The 27387-nt window shown below is 42.8% G+C and overlaps 2 protein-coding genes across 4 annotated transcripts; one reads left to right on the top strand and one right to left on the bottom strand.

Annotated features, from left to right (window-relative positions):
- The first annotated feature begins 24 nt into the window (after positions 1-24).
- mars2 (methionyl-tRNA synthetase 2, mitochondrial) lies at positions 25-3992 on the top strand. The gene is made up of 3 exons (XM_079352953.1): positions 25-503; positions 842-1176; positions 1896-3992. The coding sequence occupies exons 1-3, from the start codon at positions 242-244 to the stop codon at positions 3078-3080; spliced, it is 1782 nt and encodes a 593-aa protein (XP_079209079.1). The 5' UTR covers positions 25-241; the 3' UTR covers positions 3081-3992.
- Positions 3906-27387, bottom strand: med12 (mediator complex subunit 12). Of its 3 annotated transcripts, none has more exons than XM_079352952.1 (43): positions 27186-27387; positions 26344-26448; positions 26062-26253; positions 23574-23733; positions 23281-23456; positions 22897-23007; positions 22360-22632; positions 22081-22227; positions 21076-21175; positions 20809-20945; positions 20515-20646; positions 18751-18877; positions 18320-18549; positions 18164-18223; positions 17808-17981; positions 17461-17605; positions 16572-16690; positions 15885-16028; positions 15621-15784; positions 14329-14460; positions 13801-14028; positions 13556-13700; positions 13314-13434; positions 11724-11834; positions 11501-11614; positions 11165-11301; positions 10470-10649; positions 10041-10112; positions 9793-9953; positions 9294-9455; positions 8966-9167; positions 8588-8697; positions 8313-8448; positions 7731-7880; positions 6906-7268; positions 6660-6795; positions 6344-6558; positions 6022-6096; positions 5533-5762; positions 5252-5444; positions 4801-5070; positions 4458-4527; positions 3906-4316 (listed from the first exon to the last, which is right to left on the bottom strand). In XM_079352952.1, the coding sequence occupies exons 1-43, from the start codon at positions 27285-27287 to the stop codon at positions 4279-4281; spliced, it is 6549 nt and encodes a 2182-aa protein (XP_079209078.1). In that variant the 5' UTR covers positions 27288-27387; the 3' UTR covers positions 3906-4278. The 3 variants fall into 3 exon arrangements, with proteins under 3 accessions (XP_079209078.1, XP_079209076.1, XP_079209077.1); XM_079352950.1 differs by having other exon boundaries at positions 4458-4539; positions 27186-27386; XM_079352951.1 differs by having other exon boundaries at positions 4458-4539; positions 4801-5058; positions 27186-27386.

Below are 27387 nucleotides of genomic sequence, written 5' to 3'. Positions count from 1 at the left end.
AAGGACTAACCTTGACGAGTGAGCAAAACACATGAGTTGCTGATTTCAGGGAAAGAATCTGAGATGATTGTTCCTGACATTGAAAACGGAAGATTTTACCAGCATTATCATATTACGATAGTCGAATTATTTTTGTGATCGTGGTTTCGTCTCCCAACAACCTAGACAGTACATTATAAATGTATATTTTGTATTTATAGTCGCTTGGTGGACATATGTTGATATCGACTGGTCTCAAATAATGAGGACCCTTTTGTTGTCCTTTGCCAGAAGCTCCAAGGCTCTTCACAGACTGCAACACAGCCCAGTTTGCTTTGCAGGTCTCCTGACACAGACGAGGTTGAGCTCACATGTCTGCAGAGACGATAGGAGTTACTACATTACCACTCCGATCTTCTACGTCAATGCTTCTCCTCACTTAGGCCACCTGTATTCAGCTGTGATCGCTGACTGCTTACACAGATATAAATTACTGAAGGGGTTCAACTCGAAGTTTGCAACAGGTAATTCTTTTGTTCATCATTACTAACGCGTTTATGTAACTTTTATACCTGTGGGTTTTATGTGATTTACAAAATGTAGACACAGGTTTTGTAAGAGCATCTCAAGTCTGATTTGTTGGTTTCAGCTTCATAAATCTGCAGCTTTATTATGGTGTAAAACATTGTAAATTACATGTCCTGGGTTTTGGGCACATCACCTTCAGCTATGGGACACCTTCGGCTTTATCTGTATTGATAAAACAATCCATTGTTTTATAATAAATGAACAATACATTATAATACAATCAATTTTTTTATCAAGGGCATTACCATAATAACTCTCTATTATCACCTTTCAGGTACAGATGAGCATGGTTTGAAAATTCAACAAGCTGCTGAAGCCACAGGAAAAGAACCCCTGCAGTTCTGCACTGATGTCTCTCAGAGGTTCAAACATCTCTTTAGCACCTGCAACATTTCGTATACAGACTACATAAGAACCACGGAGCCAAGACACCGTGAGGCAGTGGAGCATTTCTGGTCAGTACTCTGGAACAAAGATCTCATCTACAAGGGGAGCTATGAAGGCTGGTACTCTACCCAAGACGAAAGCTTCCTCACTCCCTCACAGGTGGGAGATGCGTTTGACTCATCAGGGAAGGAGATCAAGGTGTCTCTGGAGAGTGGCCATAAGGTAATGTGAGAGAAAGTGGGATCATAGCATTTTGTTTTAGAGTGGAGCCGAAGGACTGTCAACACACACATTTATGTCAGTTCACATGTCATGCATAAAAACGATAGTATGTCTGCGGTGGCTTCGAAAAAACAAACAAACCCTATTAGGCATAAAAAGACAGTGAGGGTCTGACACAAAGGTCCCACTTAGTTCCACAACAGCAAGTGTAGACGTCAGTGATTTTTTAATTAATTTCCTCATAAGAGTTTGACATTGATGACAACTCCCTTGTGTTCTCAAAATAAAGTTAACGACTGAGGTGTCTAAATGGAGGCACCACAAACCCTTTTCTATCCAAAGGTTGAAAAAATCTAAGAGGAATCATCACTCTGAGACATGAAAACACATGAAATCATGAACAGTATTAAACACTACTGTGTAATAAGAGTAATTTGTGGTTGTATCAGGCATTTTATGTTAGAAATCAGTAGTGTCTTCATGACACCTACTAAAAGGCCTGTGTTGTGTTCCATTAATACAGTTGTTATGCTGATGCACACAACTACTTCCATGCTCTAATTATATATTAAATCGACAATAATGTATCTTTAATAACAAATGTGCATTATGTGTTGTCAGTCTCGTCATTAAAGCAGAAATTAACTCACATCTCTACACTTTGTTTAGTTTAACTTTACCAGCACACCTTGAATCTACGACTTCTCCTTTCTTTGCAGGTGGATTGGATGATAGAGGAGAACTACATGTTCCGTCTGTCTGCATTTCAGTCCCAGCTGCTGGACTGGCTCAGAGGAAATCCTTGCGCCATACAGCCCGAACGATTCTACCATGCTGTGCTCCAGTGGCTGCAGGAGGACCTTCCTGACCTCTCGGTGTCCCGTCAGAGAAACCGCCTCCAGTGGGGCATCCCTGTGCCTGGTGACCCTGAACAAACCATCTATGTGTGGCTGGACGCTCTGGTGAACTACCTCACAGTTGCTGGCTATCCAGAGATGCATAAGAAATGGTGGAGTGCTGCCCATCACATTGTTGGAAAGGACATTTTAAAATTTCATGCCATCTACTGGCCAGCTTTTCTTCTAGGGGCGGGGCTGCCACTGCCAAAGACAATATATGTCCACTCTCACTGGACTGTCGGAGGGAAGAAGATGTCTAAAAGTTTGGGTAATGTGGTGGATCCTATTGAACGCTCTCAGATGTTTACAACTGATGGTGTGAGGTACTTTCTTTTGCGTCAAGGTGTACCAGACGCAGATTGTGATTACACAGATGACAAAGTTATGAAGCTTCTTAATGCTGAGCTCGCAGACTCTCTTGGGGGTCTACTTAACCGATGCACAGCTCCAGCTCTTAACCCAGGTCAGGTCTACCCTTCGTTCTGCTCTCAGTCCTTCCCCAGAGATCAAGGAGGCCGGGCTGTAGCTGAAGACTACCACATGCTGCATGCTGTAAAGAGTCTCCCGTCTGTTGTAGAAGAGCACTTTGAGAGCATGCATGTATACAAAGCTCTGGAGGCCATCAGTGCCTGCGTGAGGCAGACCAATGGATTCATTCAGCGCCACAAACCCTGGAAGCTGGACCGGGGGAAGAGTAAAGACCAGCAATGGCTGGAAACCGTTATCCATGTCACGTTTGAGTGCCTGAGGATTTATGGCACTCTCCTCCAACCAGTTGTACCAGAAATTTCAAACAAACTGCTGTCCAGAATTGGGGTGCAAGCTAGTGAAAGGAGCTGGGGAAATACTGACTTCCTGCCAAAATTTCAGGGAAAGGACTGTCCATTTGAAGGAAGAGCACTAGGATCAGACTTTGGAGTGCTTTTTAGTCGCTTGGAAAGTCCAAATGCAGATAAACAAAAACCAAAGTTGACAAAAAAAGGCAGCAAGATCCAAATGAGTTAATGTTTTGTGTTCCCTGTACAGAAAAAAATCAAAAAAAATCTTCGGGCTGTTATTTAATCTTTGGGAAACTGTGGTGTCTTCACTGAAATCTTCATTTGACTGGTTTTCCTGTTAACAGCAAGTACATCAGAATTTGTACCTTTAGGAATCTTGTGTGTTGGTGTGCAGGACCTTTAAATTCAAGCCATAAAAACTTTTTACATTGTTTTTTAAAATGATATAACACTTACCTTTTTGATATTCTATATACATTAATTGCAAAAACACAAATAATGGTTACTTTAAAGTGCCAACTATATGCTCCATCTTGAGGATATTTGTAAGCTATTGTCATATTTTCATAGAAGACATTTTAACATGTCTGAGTAAGTTAAATATATGATTATGGCTGAAAACCATTTCCAGCATCATTATTGGGTCCCAATGTTGGGCTTAGTGACTCTCTGTGGCCTTCAACACATCTTTGATGAATGGTACTTTACCAGCCTTTTTCACATCTGGTCAAGGAGATACTCCTGCATTGATAAAAAGGTCTGTAACCGTGGCGATCACTCAGATAAATTACCAAGAGAAATTTTGACGCACTGAAGTAACAGTGTTGTCTGATCACTGCAGCAATTAAGGACATGGGAAGATTTTACTGCTGATGTTTAAGTTACCCAAACACAAGACTACAGTAAAGCATCAAATAATTGATTGAAGAGATTCTTCTGGATCACAGAAGCCTTATTTGATCGAGACAATCCTTTGAGCTATTTATCATGAAATATTTCAATGGCAGTCTAAAAATAAAAGCATACAGGCAGATATTACAAGTACAAGACATAAAAACTGACATGATTTTTTAATGAGAAATACACGAAACTGAAAAAATTGTACAAATTGAAATAAAATAAAAAAAATTGCATTATTCTTATAATTTCTGGTACTTTTTTTTTTTTTTTACATAGACTTCTTAGCCATTATCTGTTTACTTCAGAGCAGGATCCCTCATTTGATACTCCATAATTACACAGCTGAACAAGATATTTTCTGATGGCTGCCATAGTGGTCGAGACGTGATTCTGTTCATCTGTGTGTGTGATGGTCCTTTGTGCCTTACACAGCATACATCAGACTGGATCTCTCTCAGTTGTAGAGCTGGGACTTCCCACATGATTAGAGCCTTTATCCAACTAACTACTATGAACAAGCATAATCAGTAATATGGGTTGGTGCCCTGTCCGGGTTGTGTATCTGAAAAGAGTGGGGAAGTTTTGTTATAAACATGAAAAGTGTTGAGTTTTTTAAATTGATGCACAGAGAAGGTGATAATGAAAGCTTCAGACACATGTAATTAAACGTGATGAATGAATAGTTATTAAGCTTCTGACTTACTTGAAAGTTGCTGTTGCAGCTGTCGGACCAGAGCTGCAGTCTGCTGCTGCTGTTGAGTCTGCTGCATCCCCTGTCGTGGGAACTACAGTATGAAACACACATAGTAAGCACAGCTGAAAACAGTTTACCCTAAAATTAGTTTTTGAAAGTCCTGGTGTAAAGATCAAGAGTCAATTGGTTTGCTCTCTTGTGATAACAGGATTTCACTTTTAAAGAAAAAAATGGCTTGTTGAAGCCAAGAGTGTCTGTTTATACCATAACTCATAAAACTAAACCTTTAAAACTCCATTATCAACACATCTCCTGACTCATTGCTGATCATACAAAGAGCTTGACTACCTACCATGGGTTGCTGAGGGGGCAGGGGCTGCATGCCCAGACCCTGGTTCTGAGCCTGGCCTGGCGGTGGCCCCGCTGACACCTGCTGTTGTTGTTGTTGTTGTTGCTGCTGCTGCTGCTGCTGCTGCTGCTGTGGAACCTGCTGTTGAGGTGGAACCTGCTGGGGTTGGACCTGCTGCTGCTGCTGTTGTTGTTGTTGTTGTTGTTGTTGTTGCTGCTGCTGCTGCTGTTGTTGTTGTTGAACTTGTTGGGCCTGCTGCTGCTGTTGTGATAACTGAGAGTTAGGAAAGCAATGTTTAAGGCACATCAAGAATAATCCCTGTATGTTTTACAAAGTAGCCTCCCCCAGCTCGTGGTTTTTGTTTTTTTTAGGGAATACTTCCCCAGCCTATCAAAGCATATACTAAAAAGGTGTATCTTGTTCTTACTCTGTATATGATGATCTAGTGACTTACTCTGAGTGCTTGCTGTCTGAGGTACTGCTGCTGCTGCTGTTGCTGTGCTGCTGCTTGTTGCTGCTGCTGTTGCTGCTGCTGCTGTTGTTCTGCCAGCATCTGATTGGGCCTCATGCCTGAATGGACCCCCTGGCCTCCCATGTGACTGAGGTTGTGCATGATGGGATTCTGCTGGAGGGGCTGATGGGTAAACCTGAGATTGACAAAACAAGAAGAAGACGGATAAGATTACCCTCATTACGTATTTACAACGTGATATAACATATGAGGGACAGACTGACCTCTGTGTGTTCTGCATGTTGTGTGCGTAGCCTGGCGCCTGCTGATGAACATAACCACTGGGCCTTTGCTGCATTTGCCTCAGAGGATCCACCACAGCAGGGTTGGCTCCAGGGTGGGTGCCCTGGAAGTTCTGGTTTCCATAGGAGGGAGGAACTAAACCACCACCTTGGGACGGATGCGGCTGCATCCCCATGTGTGATCCATACGAGGTATAGCCCTGAGATATGTTCTGAAAAGACAAAACGTGTAATAGTTAAGTCAGGGTTCTTAACGAGGAGAGCCCTAGCAAGACCAGGTAAGTATGCATGAGAGAGCATAAAAACAGTTTGGATGATGCAATTCTGTTAGGATGGAGAACAACTGGAGAAAGATCTGAAATTGTTGTGGTGTTGGCAGCGGTAAAGAGGATCCTGATTTATCAGCATTTTAGTACTCTTAATTTTATTTGCACGAGTAAAGGATTTACCAAGAGAACAAATTGTTTTTACCTGGGACGCCTGCATTGAAGTGTATGGTTGGTTGGGTGTTATTTGTCTAATCTGCTGTCCCATCATACTCTGATTCTGAAAAGAGAGACAAAAAGTTAGCAAAACAGCAAATTCAGAGTTCTTTATTCGGAGTGAAGGAGGATTCTTGATAGTGATTTAATAGTAACTGTTTTTTAACCTGAAACAAACAAACAATATTCATCCTGAACTTAACAGATGATTACCGGTAACCTAAAGCGTCTCCATTTAGCTAACTCCTGCTTTTGGTAACCTCTTCTTCGGTGTAAGAAGAAGACTGACCTTCCAGCGTTCACTGACTCACCAGTCTGACCTGGAGCTGCTGTCGTAATATCTGGCCCTGAGGCATGCTGGGCTGGGGCTTATAACCCATCGGGTATTGCTTGTCCATTCCCATCATACCCGGCATGCTGCCCTGCATACCGGGCATCATGCCTGTGTAGGTGGGCCGAGCGGGCATCATTTTATTCATCTGTAGGTTTCTGGCCGGTCTGTATGGAGGTTCTAAACCTGGACCCCCTGTGAAAAGTTAAACACAATTGCAGGTGTTATTTAATTCAATTGAACAGTGTTGATGACATAGTAAAGAATGCTAGTGTGAGAATATGCCCTTCACTGACCAGGAGGTAGAGGCTGGTTCTGTGCGTATATGCCCATTGTCTGCTGACTGTACAGTCTGCCGTATGGATTCTGCATCACCTCAGGTTGCATATTAGCCCCATAAGGAACACCACCAGGGTTACGATTCCCATATTCCTAAAGACAAAAATTGGAAAGTGCATGAATTTAACTCAACTCATTGTAACAGTGTCTGTCAGTAAAGCTCTTTAATGATATTATAATCAAAAGCCTGGTCCATAGCTGACCTCTGGCTTGGGTGCTGGAGGTTTCTTCTTCTTGTTGGGCTTCTTCTTGTTCGTGTCAGAGGACACAGCGGGCACACTCTTCTCTGGCTTCACCGGCTCCATCTTCTTCTCTGGTTCCTGGGAGACGGGGGTCAGGGGCTCCTCTTCCTCTGGGGGCAGCGGGAGCGGCTCCAGATAATAGCTACGAGGTTTGGGCTTCAGGTGGGTGTGGTAGAGCAGGAAACGCTGTTGCTCCTCAAATTTGGTCACCTTTCGATCCACGCGCACCGTACCGAACCAGCCCCAGGAGAGTGGGGCCGAGTGTTTGAGACCCTCAAAGACATCCCAGGGAGAAATCTTCTGCTTGGTAGAAACTTGAAGGCCCTGGATGATACAGAGACACAACAGTGTTAGGATCAGCATGTGCAGGTAGAAAAACTCACGGTTGCAAACTACATTTAATACGGCGGATGATTGACAGCTGTATGGCTAATTGTCCTCCCATGAAATGCTGCATGACTTTTTCCCTACTGAATCATTGAATATCACTTTTAGGCACATTGCTTTTAAAGGCAGATACACAAAATGCCCTGACCCTATTTCCTAGATATTGTTCTTATTGATTAACAACAGTTTTATGGAACTGTGGGAGTTAAATGAAGCTACGTGACAACTGGAAGCTTTAGTTTTCTGCGACATGGCAACCTCGACTCTATGGACGAGGGGGCAAGGGAGACAGCTCTCCAATTTTTAGACTATAGCACCCATTTCAAACCATAGGTGTCAGGGTTAACTACTGCTCCTTTAAGACAAAGGTTACATTAAGTCGTGATAAAAATGACATACCTCCTTCTCAAATCCAGCGATCTTGTTTCCCTTTGTGTCTATTAGCGAACCTTGAGGCTCACAGGTTATGACATCACGAGTTTGCTTGGGCAACGGCAGAAGCTGCCGAACCTTTTCCAAACTCTCTGACTGCCGATCACCAAGCTCTTTCTGTGGATGTGAAATGAGCACATTTAGAGGAAAAGCAGTTCTACAAAAAAAAAAAAAAAAACCTCTCTCCAACAGAGACTTTTTACCTAATTCTTAAACAAGTTTATCATTCAAATGCTAGCTTGCACACAAAGTTGTCAGCTTATTGAGGAATATAAAGTCAGAAATAAACGAAGTACTTTTTCTAAACTATGAAAACCTTTTGCACTCTCGATGGGGGCGCTGCAGCTCCCCTTGTGTTGCTCTTAAACTGTCATGGTCTGTCACATTTTCGGGTTTTTTTTTTTTTGCAGGAGAGATTCTAACTTGTGGATTTTCATTTGAAATTGTTTTTTTTCTCATTGCTACAACATTTTCATCTGAGATCTTAAAGCCCTATAAAACCAGTTTACAAACAGGTAATGTATAACAGAAAATAGATTCCTTATTTACCCTGAGCTTCTTAACCAGATTCATGTAGGCTCTCTTATTTTCTTCCATGCTGCCCTGAGAGATGCTGGACATATCAGCAGCCAGCGTGCCGTTAATCAGCACACTCAACATGTCCAACACCGTTGTGAAGAGTTCACTGTAGGAGAGAGACAAAAGAAAAGAGTCTTTGATGAAGCTGGAATGTGTTCTTGGGAACAGATTCTATGTTTTCAAAACACTTAAGGTATCTCGATGATAGAGGAATAAATGTTTGTTTTTATGTAGCCAACGCTCACTTATTGGACTGCATGTCCACTGTGCCGCTGCTGATGATGTCAAGGAGAAGTACGGCCCACTCGGTGGTCTGCTGGGTGCTGCGCTGCACAGTGTCAAACATGCCACCCACCTTGTTAAAACAAACACAAAATATTAGCCTCCTCAAAACAAATGTCATGTTCGATCTAAAAAAAAAAAAAAAAACTGAAATAAAAAGTTAGTTTTGGATGATTAGCTCCATTAATGCCGCTCATTTTGGATTATTACATTAAAGAAGGAATGCTGGCTCTCTGTAAATATCTTGAACTAAAATTCAACACACAGAACTTGCACCTTCATTTGTACAAAACTAATCATAAATAAAAGAGAGATGCGCTTTGTGGTGATTAAGTTCTTACAAGATTGAGTCGAAGTTTCAGCGCCTCATGCATCATTTGTTTTGCTTTGCAGTCGTCCTGGTACTGGTCTTCCCTCCAGTTCGTAACAATCTGCTGCACTTGGCTGTAGAGGGAGGTGAGGAGGCCTTCCCTCTGTTCATCCTGTCCCTTCAGGCATGTCAGCACCAAAGACAGGAACGGCTGCTGGCTCAGCAGAGACATACTGAGGAGAGGGGGTAAAAAAGTAATTGAATTAAGAAATGAAATCATGTTCTGAAGACAGGCTCATTTATTTAGTTAATGAATCTTTCACAGCCTGTGAGAGTGGCTAAGGACTGTTATTGCTTACCTTTTCTGTTTCTGCCTGTCCCTCTCTTTACGTGAGGAAGAGCCCAAGTGCTGTCCTTTCTCCAGCTCCTCGCCTGCTGCCTTCAGTACGTGACCCTGAACTGTGGTGGGTAGCTTGGCAATCAACGGCGCCACCAGCCACACGCCCGAACGTTCTGATGAGCTGCAGCACAACAGTGTAAACAAAAGGGTTTGATTTTAAGGAGGACAAAGACCGCAAACTTTCATTCGAGGTCTTTTCTGATCCTGCGTTAGGCGAGACATGAACATGATGGGGCTCGGTTGCTTATTAAAATGAAACATAAGAACGAGGAGACGTTTCTTCTGGTGTTTAGCAGAAGTTGTAAATCATACATCTACTGTAGCCGTAAGCGACTGGTACGACCGCTGGGTTGACTTTGGTAACTATAACTTTGTCTGATTTAAATTCAAGGACGATGTGGTGCATCTAAAGTTAATGCAAAGAATCGTGTGAGGAACATTTTTTAGTAGATACAAACCTTAAAATTGGCTTCATCTTGCTGGTGGCGCTGTTGTTGGATGCAGAGCTGCCTTGGGCCACTGCTCCATTCCCTGAGGGGTTATTGGAGTTCAACTCGGCTGACTTCTGAAACACCTCTATGGTTGCCTTGGCAATGTTTTCCAAGAGCGAGTAGAGCTCCTGTCAGAGGAATATTCAGATTCATTTGATAAATACGACTGTTCATAAACGTCCTTTTGAAATAGTTGCGATGCACTGAAAACATACATTATTTGTGCTCTGTTTGATCATCAGCTGCAGCTCCAGGGACGACTGTCTCATTGTCCATTGGTCCATATTCTGTGGGAAAGAAGTCTGTATCATTTCAAAGTCTCATGCATGTTTTCTTCTCTTTTGTGGTCAAGTCTGAATTAGGAATTGCACAGCTGAGTAGACAGTCCCTGACTCGTGCAGCAGAGGGCAGTAAAACCTCACAGCTTTAATTCAAGAACAGCGATTTCAAGGCAGAATGTATGAAAGTTATTTTCATTTATGCTCCTTTTAGTTTGACAAAGTTGCTCTTATTATCTCCTCAAGTTTGATCTTCATCCTAAAGTTAAAAAAAAACTTTACTGGCTACAAAAGAGGAGAGGATTGTCTGGCACAAGAACACAGAAGTCTCCTGAAAACACGTTCATGTTTCTGTGTTCTCTCTACCTGGAGGATGCGTTTGATGCGCTGCCTCTGTGGGTTGTCACCATCATCGGCGTCCAGCTGGCGGTGTGGGTAGCAAATAAGCTGCAGTAGCCGTTGGGCCTGGATGTTTACCAGCACCGGGTCCTGGAGGGCGCTGCTGTCCTCAGAAAGAGACTTCAGGCAGCGCTCACCAACCCATTCCTGCAAGGTAGACAGACAGACAGACAGAAGAGGAGGGGGAAGAGTGGCAAGAGGGAGTGAGCTCAAGCTTTCAACATAAACGGATTGAGCTTGGTGGAAGGGACTGAAAAATGAGTTATTTCCAGGGAACGGAACTGCAGAGACTTTCTGGGTAGGAAAAAAAAAAAAAAGTAATTTCCTATAACATGTCCAGCCACCTTAGCCCCCACCAGCACACTCTCTCCCTGATCCCTTTTGTCTACGTGGTACCAGGGAGGGCTGCCGCTCTGCTTTGCTTAATGCATTTGAAATAGCTCAGAATACCAAAAGCATTAATAGAGTTTATTGTTCTTAGGGAACAGACATCATTGCTGAAAATACCTAACTCTCTACATTAAAAGCAATTAATTGAGACATGAATTAGTCATCTCAGTCCCTTCATTGTCATCATGTTCATTTCACACCGACTTAGTGAACCACAGTGATGCATTTCATTACTTTTACATCATTCCCCCCACGCCGACTCATCTCCTCACCTGCTGGCAGATCGTCTTCAGAACATACTTTGCATACACATCCAAGCTCGCTGTTTCTATGGAGACATTACGCCCCTCTGATATGTCATCGAGGCCAGCAGGATGTGAAAGTCCTGAGCCTCTTAACTCTGCATCGCCTGAAACAAAAAGAGAGAGAAGAGAGAGAGAGAGAGAGAGAGAGAGAGAGAGAGGAGTAAGATCAAGCAGAGCGATGCATCAGTGACAACAGGATCCAGTATTTTTAGACTCACGCCTGACAAACTGACCGAAACTCAACCTGAACATTGTAATCTTTTGAAAGATTTTTCACAAGGCAGACTCTGGCCTTAAGCTCACCCAGCATGAAGACCGCTTTGAGGACAGCAAACACTGCTCCAACAACTATGCTGTTCTGAGAAGCAGCGAGAAGGTGGCGGTCACAAGATGACCGGATACCAACAGGGGATTTATCTGCAAAGTAAAGACAGTACCAGCATTAGGGCTAAGTTTGGCATAAAGGTAAACAAATGTGTGTTTAAGCTACAAATGTTCCTGGCTGTTGTTGTTGGGTTTTTTTTACCTGACTTTAGACCGTCTTGGGGGACGGGGTTGCGCTGCGGCGTCTTGAAAAGGTGCAACAGAATCCTGCAGGTGAGTCTGGCTCCTGGCTCAGAGTCTTGCTCACTGCAAGCTGAAAAGAAGATGTGACAGACATGCATCGTGTAGGGGTGAGTTTTTGGATACTCTACATCGTGTACCGCATCAAAGACGCACAAGCTCTTTTCAGATTGAAATAAGAGTGAAGAGCATCATAGTGAAGCTCAGGACCCGGGTGCCGCTCTCGCCTGTTCACAGTCATCCCGTCTTCTGTTACTAACTTCGACGCAGCACGGAGGTGAGACGACTTGATCCCACCATGACGCCTCTGGGACATTCATATTATAGGGTTTAAATATCACACGTTGAACTGGAACTATGAGGAGACCTACGTAAAAATGTTAAACCTTGCCCATTAACAACCTTTTTTATCAATCATGATGAAGTGGAATTCTCAGAGCTGCCGCCGCAGATCAGTTCAGTGAGAACGAAACAATGACAAAAAAAAAAAGAAAAAAGAAAAAACCGAGCTGCAGGCATCTGGTACATGTTGGGAGGTTATAAAGTGAGTGAAACCAAACAGCATGGCTTGAATGAAGTTTTGTCTCCAAGGTGAGAGGAAATGATAAACAGTGGGGAGAGAAAAGAACTTGTGTGATCAGAGCACAAAGTGCACCGGTGCTTCATGGATCAACATCAACCACGCTGCGTTGACTCTCCTCTCTGATAGAACTCATTCATTATAAAGTTACGTGTTCTTTCCCACAGCTACAATGTGACGCTCACCCATTAGTGGAAAGCCTAATGGCTGTGGTATTAATATACATTTGGGTGCATGAGACGGTGGTTGGCACAGAACAACGATGAAGCTGCATAACAGATTGAAAGAAGTTTACAAAGTTTTATAAAGGTGACAAGTTTCCAGGATGGCTCGAGGCAATGATTCCTTACTGTGGGGACGGGGAAGCTAAAGGAGCTCAACTCATTCAACAAAATATAGACTGAGCACCTAAAGAACACACTGAGAACGAGAGTAGGTTTGAAATAGGAGAAGTAAGTTCATCAGTACAAAGTCCTGGATTAAGGATTGAAGTAGACAAATGGGAGCAACAAGAATAGATTTTACCAAAATGACTGCAAAAATGTCTGAAGAAACTGTTGTAACTATATCCAGTTAAATATAGCTAATATTAATCAATAGCATCCCGTTTTTAAAAGTAATGTAAAATCCAGGATACAAGGCGCCTCTGCATATAAGGAGCAGTCCGTTTCTGGAGGTTTCACAGAAAGAAAAAAAGATTGAAATTGTGTTCATGTGTGACGATTTCTTCTGTTCTGCAAAGTCTACAACGATGTGAAGTACAGACCCGCAGCCTTCGAGTCACGCTGCCCGACTCCGCTGGACACTCCTTAACTTTAATTGAGGAGTCCTTGGATGAAACCAGCACTCCACGAGGTTTATGAGCAGTTGAGTGATGGTGACTGCACTCGTGGTAATGACGGCATGCGTCTGGGTGTTGTACTGGTGTGTTGGTCGCCCTGGTGTGAGACGCAGCAGACTTTTTAGATTTACCTGCATTGAGAAGGGAGGGAATGGCCACACAGCGGACCAGGTCTTCCAGGAGAAGACACTGTCGAGCAATGAGTATGGCTACGAAGGTTGCCAGGGAATCATGGAAGGACAAATCGCTCACCTGAAGAAGGAAGAAGATGGAGGCTGCTAAATAAGAAAAGATACTAAACATTGATCTAATAATACTAAAACAAAAACACCAATCACAGAAAAATACTGATTTTGAACAATCAGACACTTACATCCACATTACACAGCAAATCATTGAAGCCACAGTTTCCGTTGTTGGAGGAACAGCAGAGAGCTTTGAGGATGCCGAGCCACTCGGCACTCAGGGAGCGACAGTAAGCGGTCAGCTCTGCGCACAGGATCCCGATGTCATTCACCCTGAAAGAACGCCATGATATTTCAAAGACTGTCTGGTAAATGTAATAACCACAAGTAGTTTGAAAATGTGGGAGAATAAATCCTGAGGAAGGTCTCGCACCTCTCGGGGTCTCTGTGATCCACACACACGTCCATGAGCACGTTACACACGAAGCTGTAGCGATTGGCCGCGCTGTCGTTCAGGATGGTGCCCACCATTTGGTGGTTGAAGTTGTGAGCTGAAGGGTTAGCGATGGCCTCCATCATGAAGACAGGATCCCACAGCATGTTGGAGTCTGACGGGTCGATGTTGCAGTAGATGGAGTTTTTCACTTTGGAGCAGAACTCACTGAGGGAGGACAATAAAACATGGTGAAACAAGGACAACTAAATATTTAGTAATCTTTAATTTACTGTAGACAACTGCTGGATGTTCCTTGTAAATAAAAAAGGTATTTAAAAATACTCGTGTGCTGTATAAAGATGAAAGGATTTTCCTACAGTTTGACTAAAACTTCTCTTAAAAATCATTTAGCTGCGAATGATCAGTAAAAACAAAAAAGGCAAACATGAAGGTAAAAAAACACTTGTTTTTATTGGAACCTAAATCATTACAATTCTTTTCAAATGGATGGAGATTGACTTCTACCTGAATATCTCTCCAAACTTGTTCTTGAGGTGGCTGCAGGACGTGTAGAGGTCATACAGGTAGGCCAGGATACAGCGCTCAGCTGATGAGCAGTCTGCTGGGTTCACACCGGACTTCACCACGACGCGCAGACTGGGGAAACATTTACACACGAGTCAACTTCTTCTTCCACTTCACTGTCTGACACATGGCTCTACTCTTTCTTGTTGGCAGTGAGATGTGAAACCTGAAGATCGTTCAGCTCAGACAGTCAGTGGACACTAAATCAGCTTAGAAGGACGCAGAGGAACAAGTGATCCTCTTAATCCCTCCAAAGGGTGGAATAGTCATCACACAAACCCTTCATAACCCGGTATCTCAAAGGGAAACGACTAAATGACTATTTTATTAGAGGTTATAGACTGGATTTTTCTCTTGATAGTAAAGTCAGGCACATAATCCCCCCAACATTTAGTTTAGTTTCACATTGTTAATAGAAGCAATTTAAAATAAATAACATATACAGGTGAGGTAGAAACCACGAGGGCTCATCTCAAAACCTCACCGTAAGAGATTAAGCTAATTCAAATGAAATGACATTATAAACATAAAAACTGTGCATAGGTTTTATTTTTGACTTTTATGTCGAGCAATCCGACCCTGCCCTCTTTCGAAACTATATAACCGACTGATGGGAGCCTCCTATTTACACTGACGACAAGCGAGCAGTATCAACTGTCCCATCTCGTCAAGAAAGTGAATAAGCATATTTTTCTAAACTGCTGATCCATTCCTCTAGAATTATTCTCAGTCACAATCTAAATATTTAATTAGGATTCTTTTAATTAGAAGCTTTCTTTAAGCGATCTTAAAGCTTTTCCTTATCTCCAACACTTGAGGCATTCAGCTAATGCGTTAATCCAAAATGACTTTCATCCACTGTAACAGCAGAATCAGCTGAAATTCTATAATTAAAAGCATCACAAACAACAGCTAATAGTGTGGTGCTCTGAGAGCGCAATGTCAGCAAGTGGTGACAGTAAAAATAAAATCCTCATCAACAGGAGAGTAAGGCTCAGAGAGAGAGACTTATCTAACCTGCTGTTCCAATCTGAAATGTCCTTTTTACTACTGATTGTAAATCAAATGTTTCACCTGCAAGCACCTTTAAATATTTGTATTAATATTCAGTGTGTCTACAAACGCCAACCACAGCAGACCCACGTTTGCTCCTCCACAGAGAGAGAGGGAATAAAATGACATTCTTAGGACTCCTGTGAACAAAAAGAAGATGAAGTTCGTTCGTGACATACCCGTCAAAAACCTGCGCTGTCTGCTCAGGATTGAGAATGAGGCAGGAGTGGTACCTCCTCAGCACAGCTACAATACACAGACACAGGCTGATGGTGTAACTGCCCACCAGGCTGGACGACTTGAGCAGCAGCTCAGCTTCCACCAGACTCAACTCATTCAGAAGCTACAAAACAAGAATGCAAACAAACAAAACAAAGATGCATCAACGGTTCTTTTTTCCCTGGAGTCATCCCTGTGACAGCAGTAAGTGAAGTTGCCCATACCTGAATAGCAAAGTCTATGAGGCCACTAATGTTGAGGGAGTACTCCATGAGGTCAAAGATAAACTGAATGTGCTGGACGAGAGGCAGGTGATAAGACATCCCTAAGGCAAAGCTGGTGATCTGTTCCTGCACATTTCTGGATACCTACACATGAAGAAGAAAAACATATCAGACATCATTTACATGCAAAATAATCAGGTTGGTGTTTGACTTTAAGCTGCTGCACAATGAAAGGCTGCTCATCAGCAGAGCTCCAGACACCACCGTCGACGTTGGACCCAAAAGGAATCACTCAGGCATCATGACATGTTTCTATCAGACAGAATGATTACAGTCACAGTCTTGAAAGAGATCTTCTCTTATGTGTACCAATGCACTTTGGATCATTTACTGTAAATGTTTCTGTTTCGACCTGGGCCAAAGAGTTTCTAAATACATGAAGTTATGGTGGGATTTTAAGAGACAGCTACCCGAGTGCATTGTCTAATCAAGTTGTATTCAACCATCTCTCAAGACAAATTAAAAAAAAGAAAAAAAAGAATTACAACTGCATTTCAGCTAAATGAGTCACTTCATTATTTTGTTTTGTGCTGCTTATATCAGCCACAAAAGGGGAGGTAAGTCCACAAACAATTAGGTGACTCCGGCACCGAAACATGTGAGAACACAGATGTACGAGGTTTCAACCTGGGAGGTAACTTGGTGCTGGTCAAAGTGGGAGAGGTGCTGAAATTTTGAGAAGATGTCTTCTGCTGTGGGAAAAGCCTCCGGCTTGCTCCTCTTCCTCTTCTGTCCTTCCTCTCCTCCTGTATGCGTGGAATGAGAGAGGAACACAATCAGAGAGGGAGCAGCGACTCACATTCTGCTGATCACACCAGGAATAAAATCAACTTTAACAATCGGTCTGTTATCTTGTTTTCCAACGTGTAAAAGACACTCATACATAAAAATAAAATGGAACTTCTCATTTTAAATAAACCCAATTTCAAGGTGGAGGTCACCATCAGCTCATAGAAATGTGATAAGGGGCCACCTGAACATCTAATCTATGTCATTATAACTCCTTTAATCACCTTAATAAGGTCACTGGTATAAGAGATAAAGTGGCTGTGAACAGATGAGAGCTATTAGCATAGAAATAGGGTGCAAGGAAAATTGAGCAATGCAATGCCCCGAGGGTCGATAAGCGATTAAAAAAAAAGCCTGCAGGGTAAAGAGAAAACAAATGAAATGTATTTAAAGAGCGGGATGTATTCGGAAGATAACAGCTGAACAAGTCACTTTGGGGAGAGGCAGAAATCCTCCTGAATGTCATGTTCAACAAACTCAAAGCATCATGAAGCTTCAGCTTTCACAAATGCATCCTGGGAAAAAAACCAAACAGATTCTTCTACATGCAAAACAGTGATTAATATAGAGCCGAACATGTGTAAGACATTCAAAGCCATTTGACTGACTCCACTTTCATTCTTAAACAGGAGGAACAGTTGAACCTGAGGTAATACAACACATAGCATGTGAACTACAGGAGAGCATGCAGTCAGGTAGAGGCTGATATGAGAAGAGAAACAGTTACCCGTTTCTGCTGTGCTCTTGCGGTTGAGCACCTTCAAGATGTCTTTGGTGATTTTCTTGATGGTGTGCCGCGCCTCATCTCTCAGTTTGCCCACTCCATAGAGGACTACCAATCGTTGGTTGCACTCGTGGCTGGCATTCTCCTCCTAAAAAAATGAAAGCAAAGACACAAAAGGAGACTGAATGCACCTAAAAAAATATATATATATATATCTGGACTGTGTGCTGGTTTCAATTTAAGTGCATCGTTTTGTGTCTGTACGATGAGAAATGGAAGATAATTGATGATAGCTCAGGAGTGTCATTTTTAGTGATTTTGTTTCGACGTCAGGCTGTTTGTTCTCTTACCTGAGGAATCGGGAAGTGAGTGGCATACTGAATGTGCCGAGGTTGCTCGTACAGCTGGGGAAAGGCTGGGTCCATGCCCTTGTCTTTACAGCCGGCCTTGCTGTCCTGGTCTGGAGCCGACTTCTCAGGAGACGGGCTCCCTTTGGACTCGCAGTGCATCGGAGGTGAAAACATCTGCAGGGCAAACAGGGACTGAATTCACTCTCAGAAGGGCACATGAGGAATTCACATTTTGGAGCAAAAAAAAATAAAAGGAGCAGAAATAAATACTCGAAAAACAGGGAAGTACAAGTGTCCTGTGAGCAATGCCAAACTATACTAAACCCATTTCATGGAGGGAAATATGAAGCGTTTACCTCGTCAAAATTAGCGCTGGAGTTGTGATCGATTTCCATGGACTCTGACAGACCTGTATCCTGTTGAACAATAAACAGAAACCTCAGGTTACTCTTTTACACAACGCTGAAGCACAAGTGATTCATCACTCTTCAAATTGGATGCCTCCAACATGCCTCCATCTTGCCACTGCCGCCTGCCTCCTGCTCCTTGCGCTCTGACTCATCGGAGGGTTCGTCACTGGGGGAGCGCGGGCGCGGCAGGTGGGAGTCAGAGGCCAGGTCACCGCGGGAAATGAGCGTGCACATGTAGATGTTGTGGGAAAAGACGTCGTGCCTGATGAGCTCACAGAAGAGCAGGACGAGGTTTGAGAACTCAACGCGCTCGCTTTCATTTCCCGGCTCGGCTAAAGAGGGGAAAAAGAGGGTTTGAATAATTGAACACCGAGTTCCTGCTGCAATCATTTATAATATGCACAGGGTGATGAAATGGGAAGCAAAGTCATGAGGATATAAAGTTCCGTCAATATCAAACTGATTGACAGTTTTGAGAATCATCGCCGCAGGAAATTCACAAAAACAAACAAACAAGAAAAACAAAGACTCACTCAGCGTGGGGGCCTGAGTGTCGAGGAACTGCAGCAGCACCTCCTGAAAGACGGGAAGTGTGGCAGCAGAGAGGGAGCCGGATGACACGGAGCCCTTCTCATCCACCACCTCTGACTCACCACACCTCTGCAAACAAACACACAGCAGACAGACAACACACACCGAGAAGTGACTGAGTGCGGATCACCTAATTACAAGCTTCCCTTATTTGAAATGTTCATGTGGATATAGACTCTGTCCACAGACGCCACAGGATACGAATTAAGTCATCACTGTATTTCAAAAAGTCCCTGCAGTGTTCGGGTGCTCGGTGGGTCTATCACGCTTTTCTGGAGAAAGGAACAAGCAAAGCAAAAAAAAAAAAAAAACGGGGCTGCAGCCAGGGCTAACTTCTGGCTTATTAAAACACTTTCTTTTCTGAAAATGAATGTAGTCCCACGGTGGACCCATGTTGAGTCTTTGCTCCAGACTTCAACAGCACATGTACTTCTTTATGCAGCCTGAGAGTCGATGGAAGTCAGCAGAAATGCAGGTTTCTGTTGCACACAGCTGTTCTTATTATCAGATAGCAGATAACAGCCTGGTGTGGTCACTGGTCTGTGCAGCTGAAATCACAGATAACTCGTCACTTGCTGTTAAAACCACAAGTGTTAAAAAACACCATTCTCTCCATGAACTGTCTGTCGTTGGACGAGCACAGGGGGGGGGGGGGAGCATCCGGCCTGACGCACATCCTTCACACTGAGTTTCAGTTTCTACCCTCTGGGAGAAGAGCCAGGGTCCCTTACATCAGGCTGAGCTGATGGAAACATTCACTGGTGCTGATGTCAGAATAAGAGGTCATGTAGGATGATGTGCTCAGTGGACTTGCCTCGTGTCACTGCTGTAGGAAGGTGTTTTTAGGTTCATGTGGACTTGTTACATGATCTCCCATTTATGTACTCTTTAATCTCTTGTGACACAATGTCCCTTTGTAAACACAAAAGTATGTTATCTCATCTTCAAATACATTTATGTATTGTTTTGCCAGTATTATATTAAGAGCACTTTCACAATCTTTCTGTAAGACGAGCAAAATATTTGATGTAACTATGGAAACAAGTACGGTAATGTAGACTTTATACATTTCTTTAATTTTTTTTAAATTTATGAATCGGGAAATGAGAATATGCTAAATCTTAGCAGTGAACCTGTGCTTATCTTATCTTAAATGTCATGTGTCGGTACTTTATGCAGACTTTATAGATTAGATCTATCTATAGATCTATAGGTCTATTCACTTTATAGAGAATTGGTCCACAGTCACTTTTTTTTTTCTTAAAGGACGGATTAATGAACAACAACAAAAACGTATTTAGTGCAGCTTTATTTAGCCGTCAAGATCGATACTATCCGCTCTATTTTCGTCCCCAGTATGCATCATGTGCTCAAGCAGCTGCTCACACTGGCACCCCTCTACTCCAGTAGACTCCTCTTGCAGGTACAGTCAGTGCTTATGGATCATTGTTAATGTCATGTCAATGTTTCCACAGGATGAATTAAGCTCATATTGTTGACTGCACTAACAACTGCACAGTGTGACACTTCTCCAATGGAAACCAGAGTAAGAAGAAGAAGTGTATTACTTGTTATCAGTTTATATTGTCAGACATGACGGCACAGTTTAGCTCGCTGGACACCAGAACAGAACAGGTGTGTGTGTGTGTGTGTGTGTGTGTGTGTGTGTGTGTGTGTGTGTGTGTGTGTGTGTGTGTGTGTCTTACCTCTGCTTCTATTTCAGCCTGTCTCTTCTCCAACAGCTTGGCCACCACCATGGCTCTGTGTCTGCCAGAGCGCTTACAGCACACTGCCCATTCACAGAGCAAGGTCACCACCGCATCATCATCCGGTGACATCTGCACACAAACGTGCCTTGTGAGACAATATGGCTGAAAATAGAAGCGCTCGTCACATTCTGTAATCACACGGTTTCTGCAGAGGTGCTCGATGTGTCCCTTTATCTTTATCCTGCGTGAATCATGGGTTATGACAGAGAGAGAAGTGGAATGTATTCTTACCTCGTGGCCGTCTTTACTCTGACCTGACCCGAATATTCGGTTGTACAGAAAATCCAGTGAGTTGTTAAAGTCGGACTTCTCGAAGCTGTGGTTGTCTAACACCTCCAGAGTGTGGAGAACCCTCCCGATGGTGAACCCTTTCAACAGATTACAAAGACCATCTTAAACATCGGCTTTGTCTCCCACCCCACAAACACACACACCAATCTGTTCCCATGAGGTGTAAACGCACGTATTCAGAGATAATGAAAGGAAATGTTTTCTGACCTGCTGTGGTCTCCTGACACTTGTCAAACGACCACCTGAACTCCACCGCCTGGCCTCGCTCCTTCACCTGCTCCTCGATCTCTCTGAGCTTTGTACGAACCTGTAGTGGAAGAGAGGCAGGAGACACGACTGAAACAAATACTACCACACATTTGAGTTGCTAACTTGTCAAACATCCATCTAATATGAAGGATAATGATGATTCGCCTGTCACATACCATTTCTATTCGAGTGCTATTACAGTAGCAGTTCTCTTTCAGGCTGTCACCATCCAGAGGAGATGCACGTACGTACACGCACAGGTCCACAGTGCAAACGCTCAAGTTGAGCGACCATCTTTTCTTATCTCACAAGTGTTTAACTACTGCATTTAAGGGATCATCTCAAAACATCAATCCCTACAGAGGAGAGATCTAAGAGAGAGATCGACCGATGCATCTGATTTCTTCTCTTCCTTCGATATCGGTCGGGCCCTCCTTTGACTGCATAAACAGGACATCGTCATGACAACCCACGGCGGATTTTCTGTCTCAAACAACTCTTTCTACAAAGACTCACTAGATTTTAGTGATAAAGAAATAACTGGTTTCTTTAAAACATTGAACAGCGGAATTTCACTCCGTACGGCTAAACCAAGAGGACTACATGAATCCTTTGAAATGTCTTTGAACTCAAGTTTCTAGCTGTTCTTGCATCTTTGTCTAAAATAAGGTCAAAGGATGCTTGGGGGAATGTATACATGTAATTAAACATGCACACTGCAAACACTTACAGCTTACTTCAGCTGTCTGCACTTTCTAGCCTTGATTTGCCTTTAAAATGTAATCATGTAAATATTTACGGGGATATGTAAGGTTTGGCAACAGCATGTCCATATATTTTCGGCTCTGTGTAGGAGTTGACTATATTTGTATGTTTTTGCATATCATTTCTCGGAACATATTTCTATGTGACAGAAAAAACTCAGAGGAACTTTTCTTCATCTGTAGCATTAATGGGAGGTACCTGCTGTGTAAAGGCAGTATTTCCCCCTGGCATGGGTAAGCTGGACGGGGCGATGGGCAGGAGGTCCAGAGGAGAACCGGTTTTGTTTCTACTGTCTGTGAGAGAGTAATGCCACACCAGAGCACTGGGGCAACACAACACGATGCTCTAAGGAGAGAAACAAGGGGAGAAAAATAAACGCAAGACAAAAGTTAGAGGAGAACCTCTGGCCAAGGACCACTTTAAAAACTGACATGATAGAAACAATCATTCAAATATCCTTGAAACTAAAACGGGTACCTGTAGCATGCAGCTGAGGCCGAACACCAGAGGCCTGTGCTGAGGGCAGATGTAGAAGTCTGTGAAAGGTGTCTGGGGTTGGTTCCCGCCTGCTGGCTGCGAGGTGGGGGTGGGTGGCAGGGCGTTACCTTGCTGTGCCAACATGCCATGGGCCGGATGCCCTCCTGTGCCGAGGCCCAGGCTCCCGTCGCTTAGCAACAGGTTGAGGCGCCGTGTGCAGAAGTAAGCCAGTCTCCGTGACAAGTAAGCCGACTGTACAAATTCCCCCGAGTACTAAGGGACGGAGGAGAGATTCACAGCATTAGCCGCAGCACTCAGCATCCATTAACATCACTCATCTCTGGGAAGGGAAAGAAAATGGAAGGCTTTGCCCTCGGTGAACATCTGCCAGAAAAGGTCAACACCAACAAACTGCTTCAGACAAAGACATCCAAAACTGCTGCTGCTGTACAAGCCAGATGTGTGAATGCTAAGACAGACTGCTTGATTCTTAAATGCATCAGTCATCATTACAGTGATGATAGTAAATAGACATACCTGTAGTAAAAGGGGCAGAAGGAGTCTTAGAAGCTCATCTTCACCCGGCCGGACCTTCTCAAAACACTCCAACACCCAAGTCAGGAACTCATGTCTGTCTAACATACCATCCTGAGGACAAACAAACACAAGTGAACCTTAATATCAGGGAGATGAAAAAGAGAAATACAGTGTTAAGACTTAGTACTTATTAATAGGATTCTTTGTTTGACAAATGTAATGATTTCTGTCTTCAGCTCAAGGAATCAGGTTGGTTAACAATGTAGAAAATATGTTGGGCACGATTCTTTAATCTTTGCAAAACAGCGTGTGATATCCGGATGACATTACTTTTGAATTGTGAACCTAAACACAATCAGCTGCAGATTTATGTAGAGAACAAACCTGAAACATGAACATGGCGAGCTTTTCGTTGTACTCCCACTGCTTCATTGACATCTCCACATCAGCAGGAGTGGCTGGTAGTGGAGAGCTGCAGCCTTGACTGGGAAACTGTCTATAAAACTCTGCTACCTTCTGAAGCTGCTCCCACAGGTACTTCGTAATAATCTGAGTCCATTCTACACACACACACACACACACACACACACACACACACACACACAAATCCTTGTGTCACAAACATCAAGAAACACTAAGCTAACAGTGCTATGCTGACATTAACATCCCTTGCTTACCTATACAGGGATCAATCACGTGCCTCTTCTTGACTTTAGTTTCTGTGATGGCTGCGTGATACGCACAGGTCATTTTTATCATCCATGCTGAGCGCATTACAGGGACCAAGTACTTGGCCAAATACCCAAAAACCTCCTCTTTTTTGCTGAAGATAGGAACCTGTAACCGAAAAAAAGATATTATATGTGTCAGTGATGTTTAATGCAAGAGAACAAGAATATTTAAAAAAACGCTCGTTAAAGCTTTGTATGCTACAATGAAAAAAAAAAAAAGATTCACACAAATCAACTGGAGAAATAGCTTTTCACACTTTCCACTTAAAAAGTGTGATTTGTATTTTCAATTGTTCAGGAAAGTTTGTGGACTGTGAAATCCCTCGAGCCAGACTCACACTTTTCCTCTCTCACATAAACTCCTCAAACCACTCGTATCCTAAATTATTAATTTTTTAATTAAAGTGTGATTAATTGCTGAATTGCATTTTTTTCCTTCTCCTGTTTCTAATTTCAATATGTTTTTTAAGCTTTAATTTTGATATTTTGAATAGCTAAGGGTACTTCACTTCCTGTGTTACAAACCAGTTTTATTTTAAAATGAAATAAGAAACATCCAGTAGGTCTGAGGTTACAATATTAACCTAACCATGGTAAAACTAACTCATCACAGATGACAGACGTAAATAATAACAGCTGCCTGGGAGTTTTGTTTTTTAAAGTCTCAGGCGGGTCAATCACTGTGACTACAAGGAGACGCTGCGTTGGCTTATCTCGGGGGCCATAAAGGGGAGAAACTAAAGTGCAGATGTAAACATTCATACATGTATAACTTCGACAACTTTTTCAAAAATCAATTAGACAGAAACAAACGAATCCTGTTCAGTACAGACCTCTAATCCGAATGTCTTCTGGTTCGAAAAGAACAACATGGCAAAGACCTAAACCTAAGGCTTCAATGTGATAGCCCAAAAATCAATGTGAACCTCACTGTTGCTGTCAGACCTATAAATAAAGTCTATGGACCGGCCGTACATGAGATGTCATCTCCCTGATATATCTGCACTGTATGAAGATCAGGCAAATCCACCTTGTACATCCAGAACAAATCAAATTACGTATTTTTGTAGGCCAACTCGGAAATAGCTTCGTCATGGGGGTCTACTGGGACTTTGGCTATGGGATTTTGGATCATTGCAGTCAAAAAGGCTCTGTGACAAAAACGTTTTGTTCAGCAGGATAATCTTCCCAGATGAACAACATTCATATGACGTTTGAAGAGTTAACGCAGCTGAGAAGCGAACTACACCACGGTCGGTTTATTTTCATTTCATGACCCTTATGATCAGATGATCTAATCAGTCAGTTGCAAACTTGTCAATCAATGTTGACAAGTTAGCAAAACCTTAACCTAATAAGTTCATTAACCTAATATTTGAAAAAGCACTGAAAAACATGACTAGAGGCAGTAAAGCAGATTAGTGAGAGAGAGTTCCTGGCGTGATGGCGTTTAATGTCTCCATGACAACCATTGTAGTTTCATTTAGCCACTTGTTAGTAACCGCCGTTTTAAGGACATGTAAACATTTCAAAATTCACAGTGGGGGTATTCAAAAGCATACTTTACGTCATCAAACAAAACGCCAACATCACTTACACTTGTGTAAACCACAGAGCTGATTTCAAGCGTCTAACCACAAACCCATTCAAAATCCCCTTTGACTTTTAGAGGACTCAAATGCTAACTCACTGACAGGCTTTAGGACTCATTCCTGTGGCGCCCTATGGTAACACTGGTAGATCAATGTGTGGTTTTAAATGAGAATGAAGGAAAAGTGTTTCATTTCTATCCAGCATTATTGGGTCATAATGGGTCAATGTCTGGTCACTAACAGAAACTAAGGTAGAACATCTTAGACTAGCTTGGCAGAGCCTTTTTATGTGAGCATGAAAGCACTGTAGCATTTTACTGAAGATAGTTATCAATGCTAATATGCTAAGAGTTAGCAGGGAATTCAATATGGTTTCAACATGTAAGCAAGCTTATACAATAAGTATTATTATTGGCTGCTACATCATTATCTCATGACAGATGTTTAAGTAGAAAATGTGGACGAGATAAAAGATGTGTTTCTGATCAGTGTAAGAGAGAGTGGGACACAGTGTGGAGACAGACAGGTGACTAATGTCTGCAATACACAGCTCAGTGATATCACTGTCGCAGAGAGGATTTAAGCAAACCAGGAGCTTTAAATCCATTATAGAATTTCTCACAGAAATTGGTTTTAATTGTTGGGTTTTGACAACAGCTGAATGATACCACACCGCTCCTTTCTTCATGTGAAAAAATGGCACACGGCAGAAACAAACACGGAAGCAATCAAACAGACATGTGTCCTTGTACGTTCATGACAGTCTGCAGAAACCCTACTGATAGATGAATCAACAACATTGACTTAAGAAGGCTTTAACAGACTCAGTGCAGGGTTCTTACCTTTTTAGCGAGCTGTGTTAGAGGTTTAGTCCCGGCTAAATCCGTGAACCAATTATTGATGGAGCTCTGTGACCTCGCCGTGACGAGCCAGAAATTATCCTTCTGGTTAACCTGTGGCTTACGTTTCCCTGTGTCTTGAAACGTGTTGTATCGCAGCTTCTCGGCAATGATGCTGCTGAAGTTTGAGCTAATCTGGAGATCAAATGGAGGGAAACGTGCTTGTATTATCTAAACAACACTGACACAAACGATATGATGAGAAATCAGCCAGTGAGTTGTTACCTTTGAGGGGTTAAAGTTGACATTTTTTGCACTTCCATGTTCATCCCCAGACACAGCTGGTTGGTTGTTAAATCCTTGCTTTACATTTAGTGCAGTCAACTCGTCCTGGAAAAACAAACAAACGCAATTCAGTGCTTATAGATATTAAATTATAACAATCCATGCAAAATTATTGATATTCATCAACACGATCTCTGACCACAGACCAGCTGCATAGTAGCTTTGATAAGTGCCTATTAAGATTAAGAAACACTAGATACATTTACAATGACAGTGTGATGTTGAGAGCTCAGTATAAACATCATTTGAGACAACCTAACACAATACCCTGAAGGTAAAGCAGCCAAATGTTCAAAATCCACAGATTACTTCAGGTTAATAAAAGATCAGGAGCAAGCGGTGTTAACCTGCTCGAGTTAGCCTCAATTATATCTAAATAAACAAAATATAAATCAGCTTACAGGTTATAAAGGTTGAGCTAACTCGTTGGATAGAAATCTCAAGCTAGCAAACAATCATCAGTCACGCACAATCCCTAAAAATAAACTCATACTGTTTCTCATTTCAAATCCAACACTCTTTTTTATCAAACTAGTTAGCATCGTTTAGCTTAGCTTAGCACCCTCTGGTGTTTCAGAGCCGGCTGTTTTTATAAGTAAGCTGATGAGCTAGCTAACACACTGACAACTAGGTGCAGTTCATTGTTATTGCTAGGCCCCAACATCGTCTGGAGGGCTCGCTAAACAGGCTAGCTGCTGCTAGCTCGCGCAGCTTCTCGGCTGAAGGAATCCTTCATCAAACGTGATTCTCGGACTCTCCGGAGGCGCATATTGAGATCTCACCTCTTTCTGCTTCGGGTCTTGAGGATAAACGTCCGGAGGGCCGAGCCGGGGCCGCTTTAAAGGCCGGTGTTCGTAACTTAAGATCCCGAAAGCAGCCATCATCCAGCGGCATCACAGCCAGGGCTTTCCTCCCCCTCCTTCTTCTTCTTCTCCTCCTCCTCCACCCTGCAGCCTGAACAGAACTACAACAACCAAACACACT

The sequence above is a fragment of the Symphodus melops genome (assembly GCF_947650265.1).
Source record: "Symphodus melops genome assembly, chromosome: 9".
Classification (NCBI taxonomy): domain Eukaryota; kingdom Metazoa; phylum Chordata; class Actinopteri; order Labriformes; family Labridae; genus Symphodus; species Symphodus melops.
Note: the sequence above shows the minus strand (reverse complement) of the source record. Positions and strands in the feature narration are given on the sequence as shown.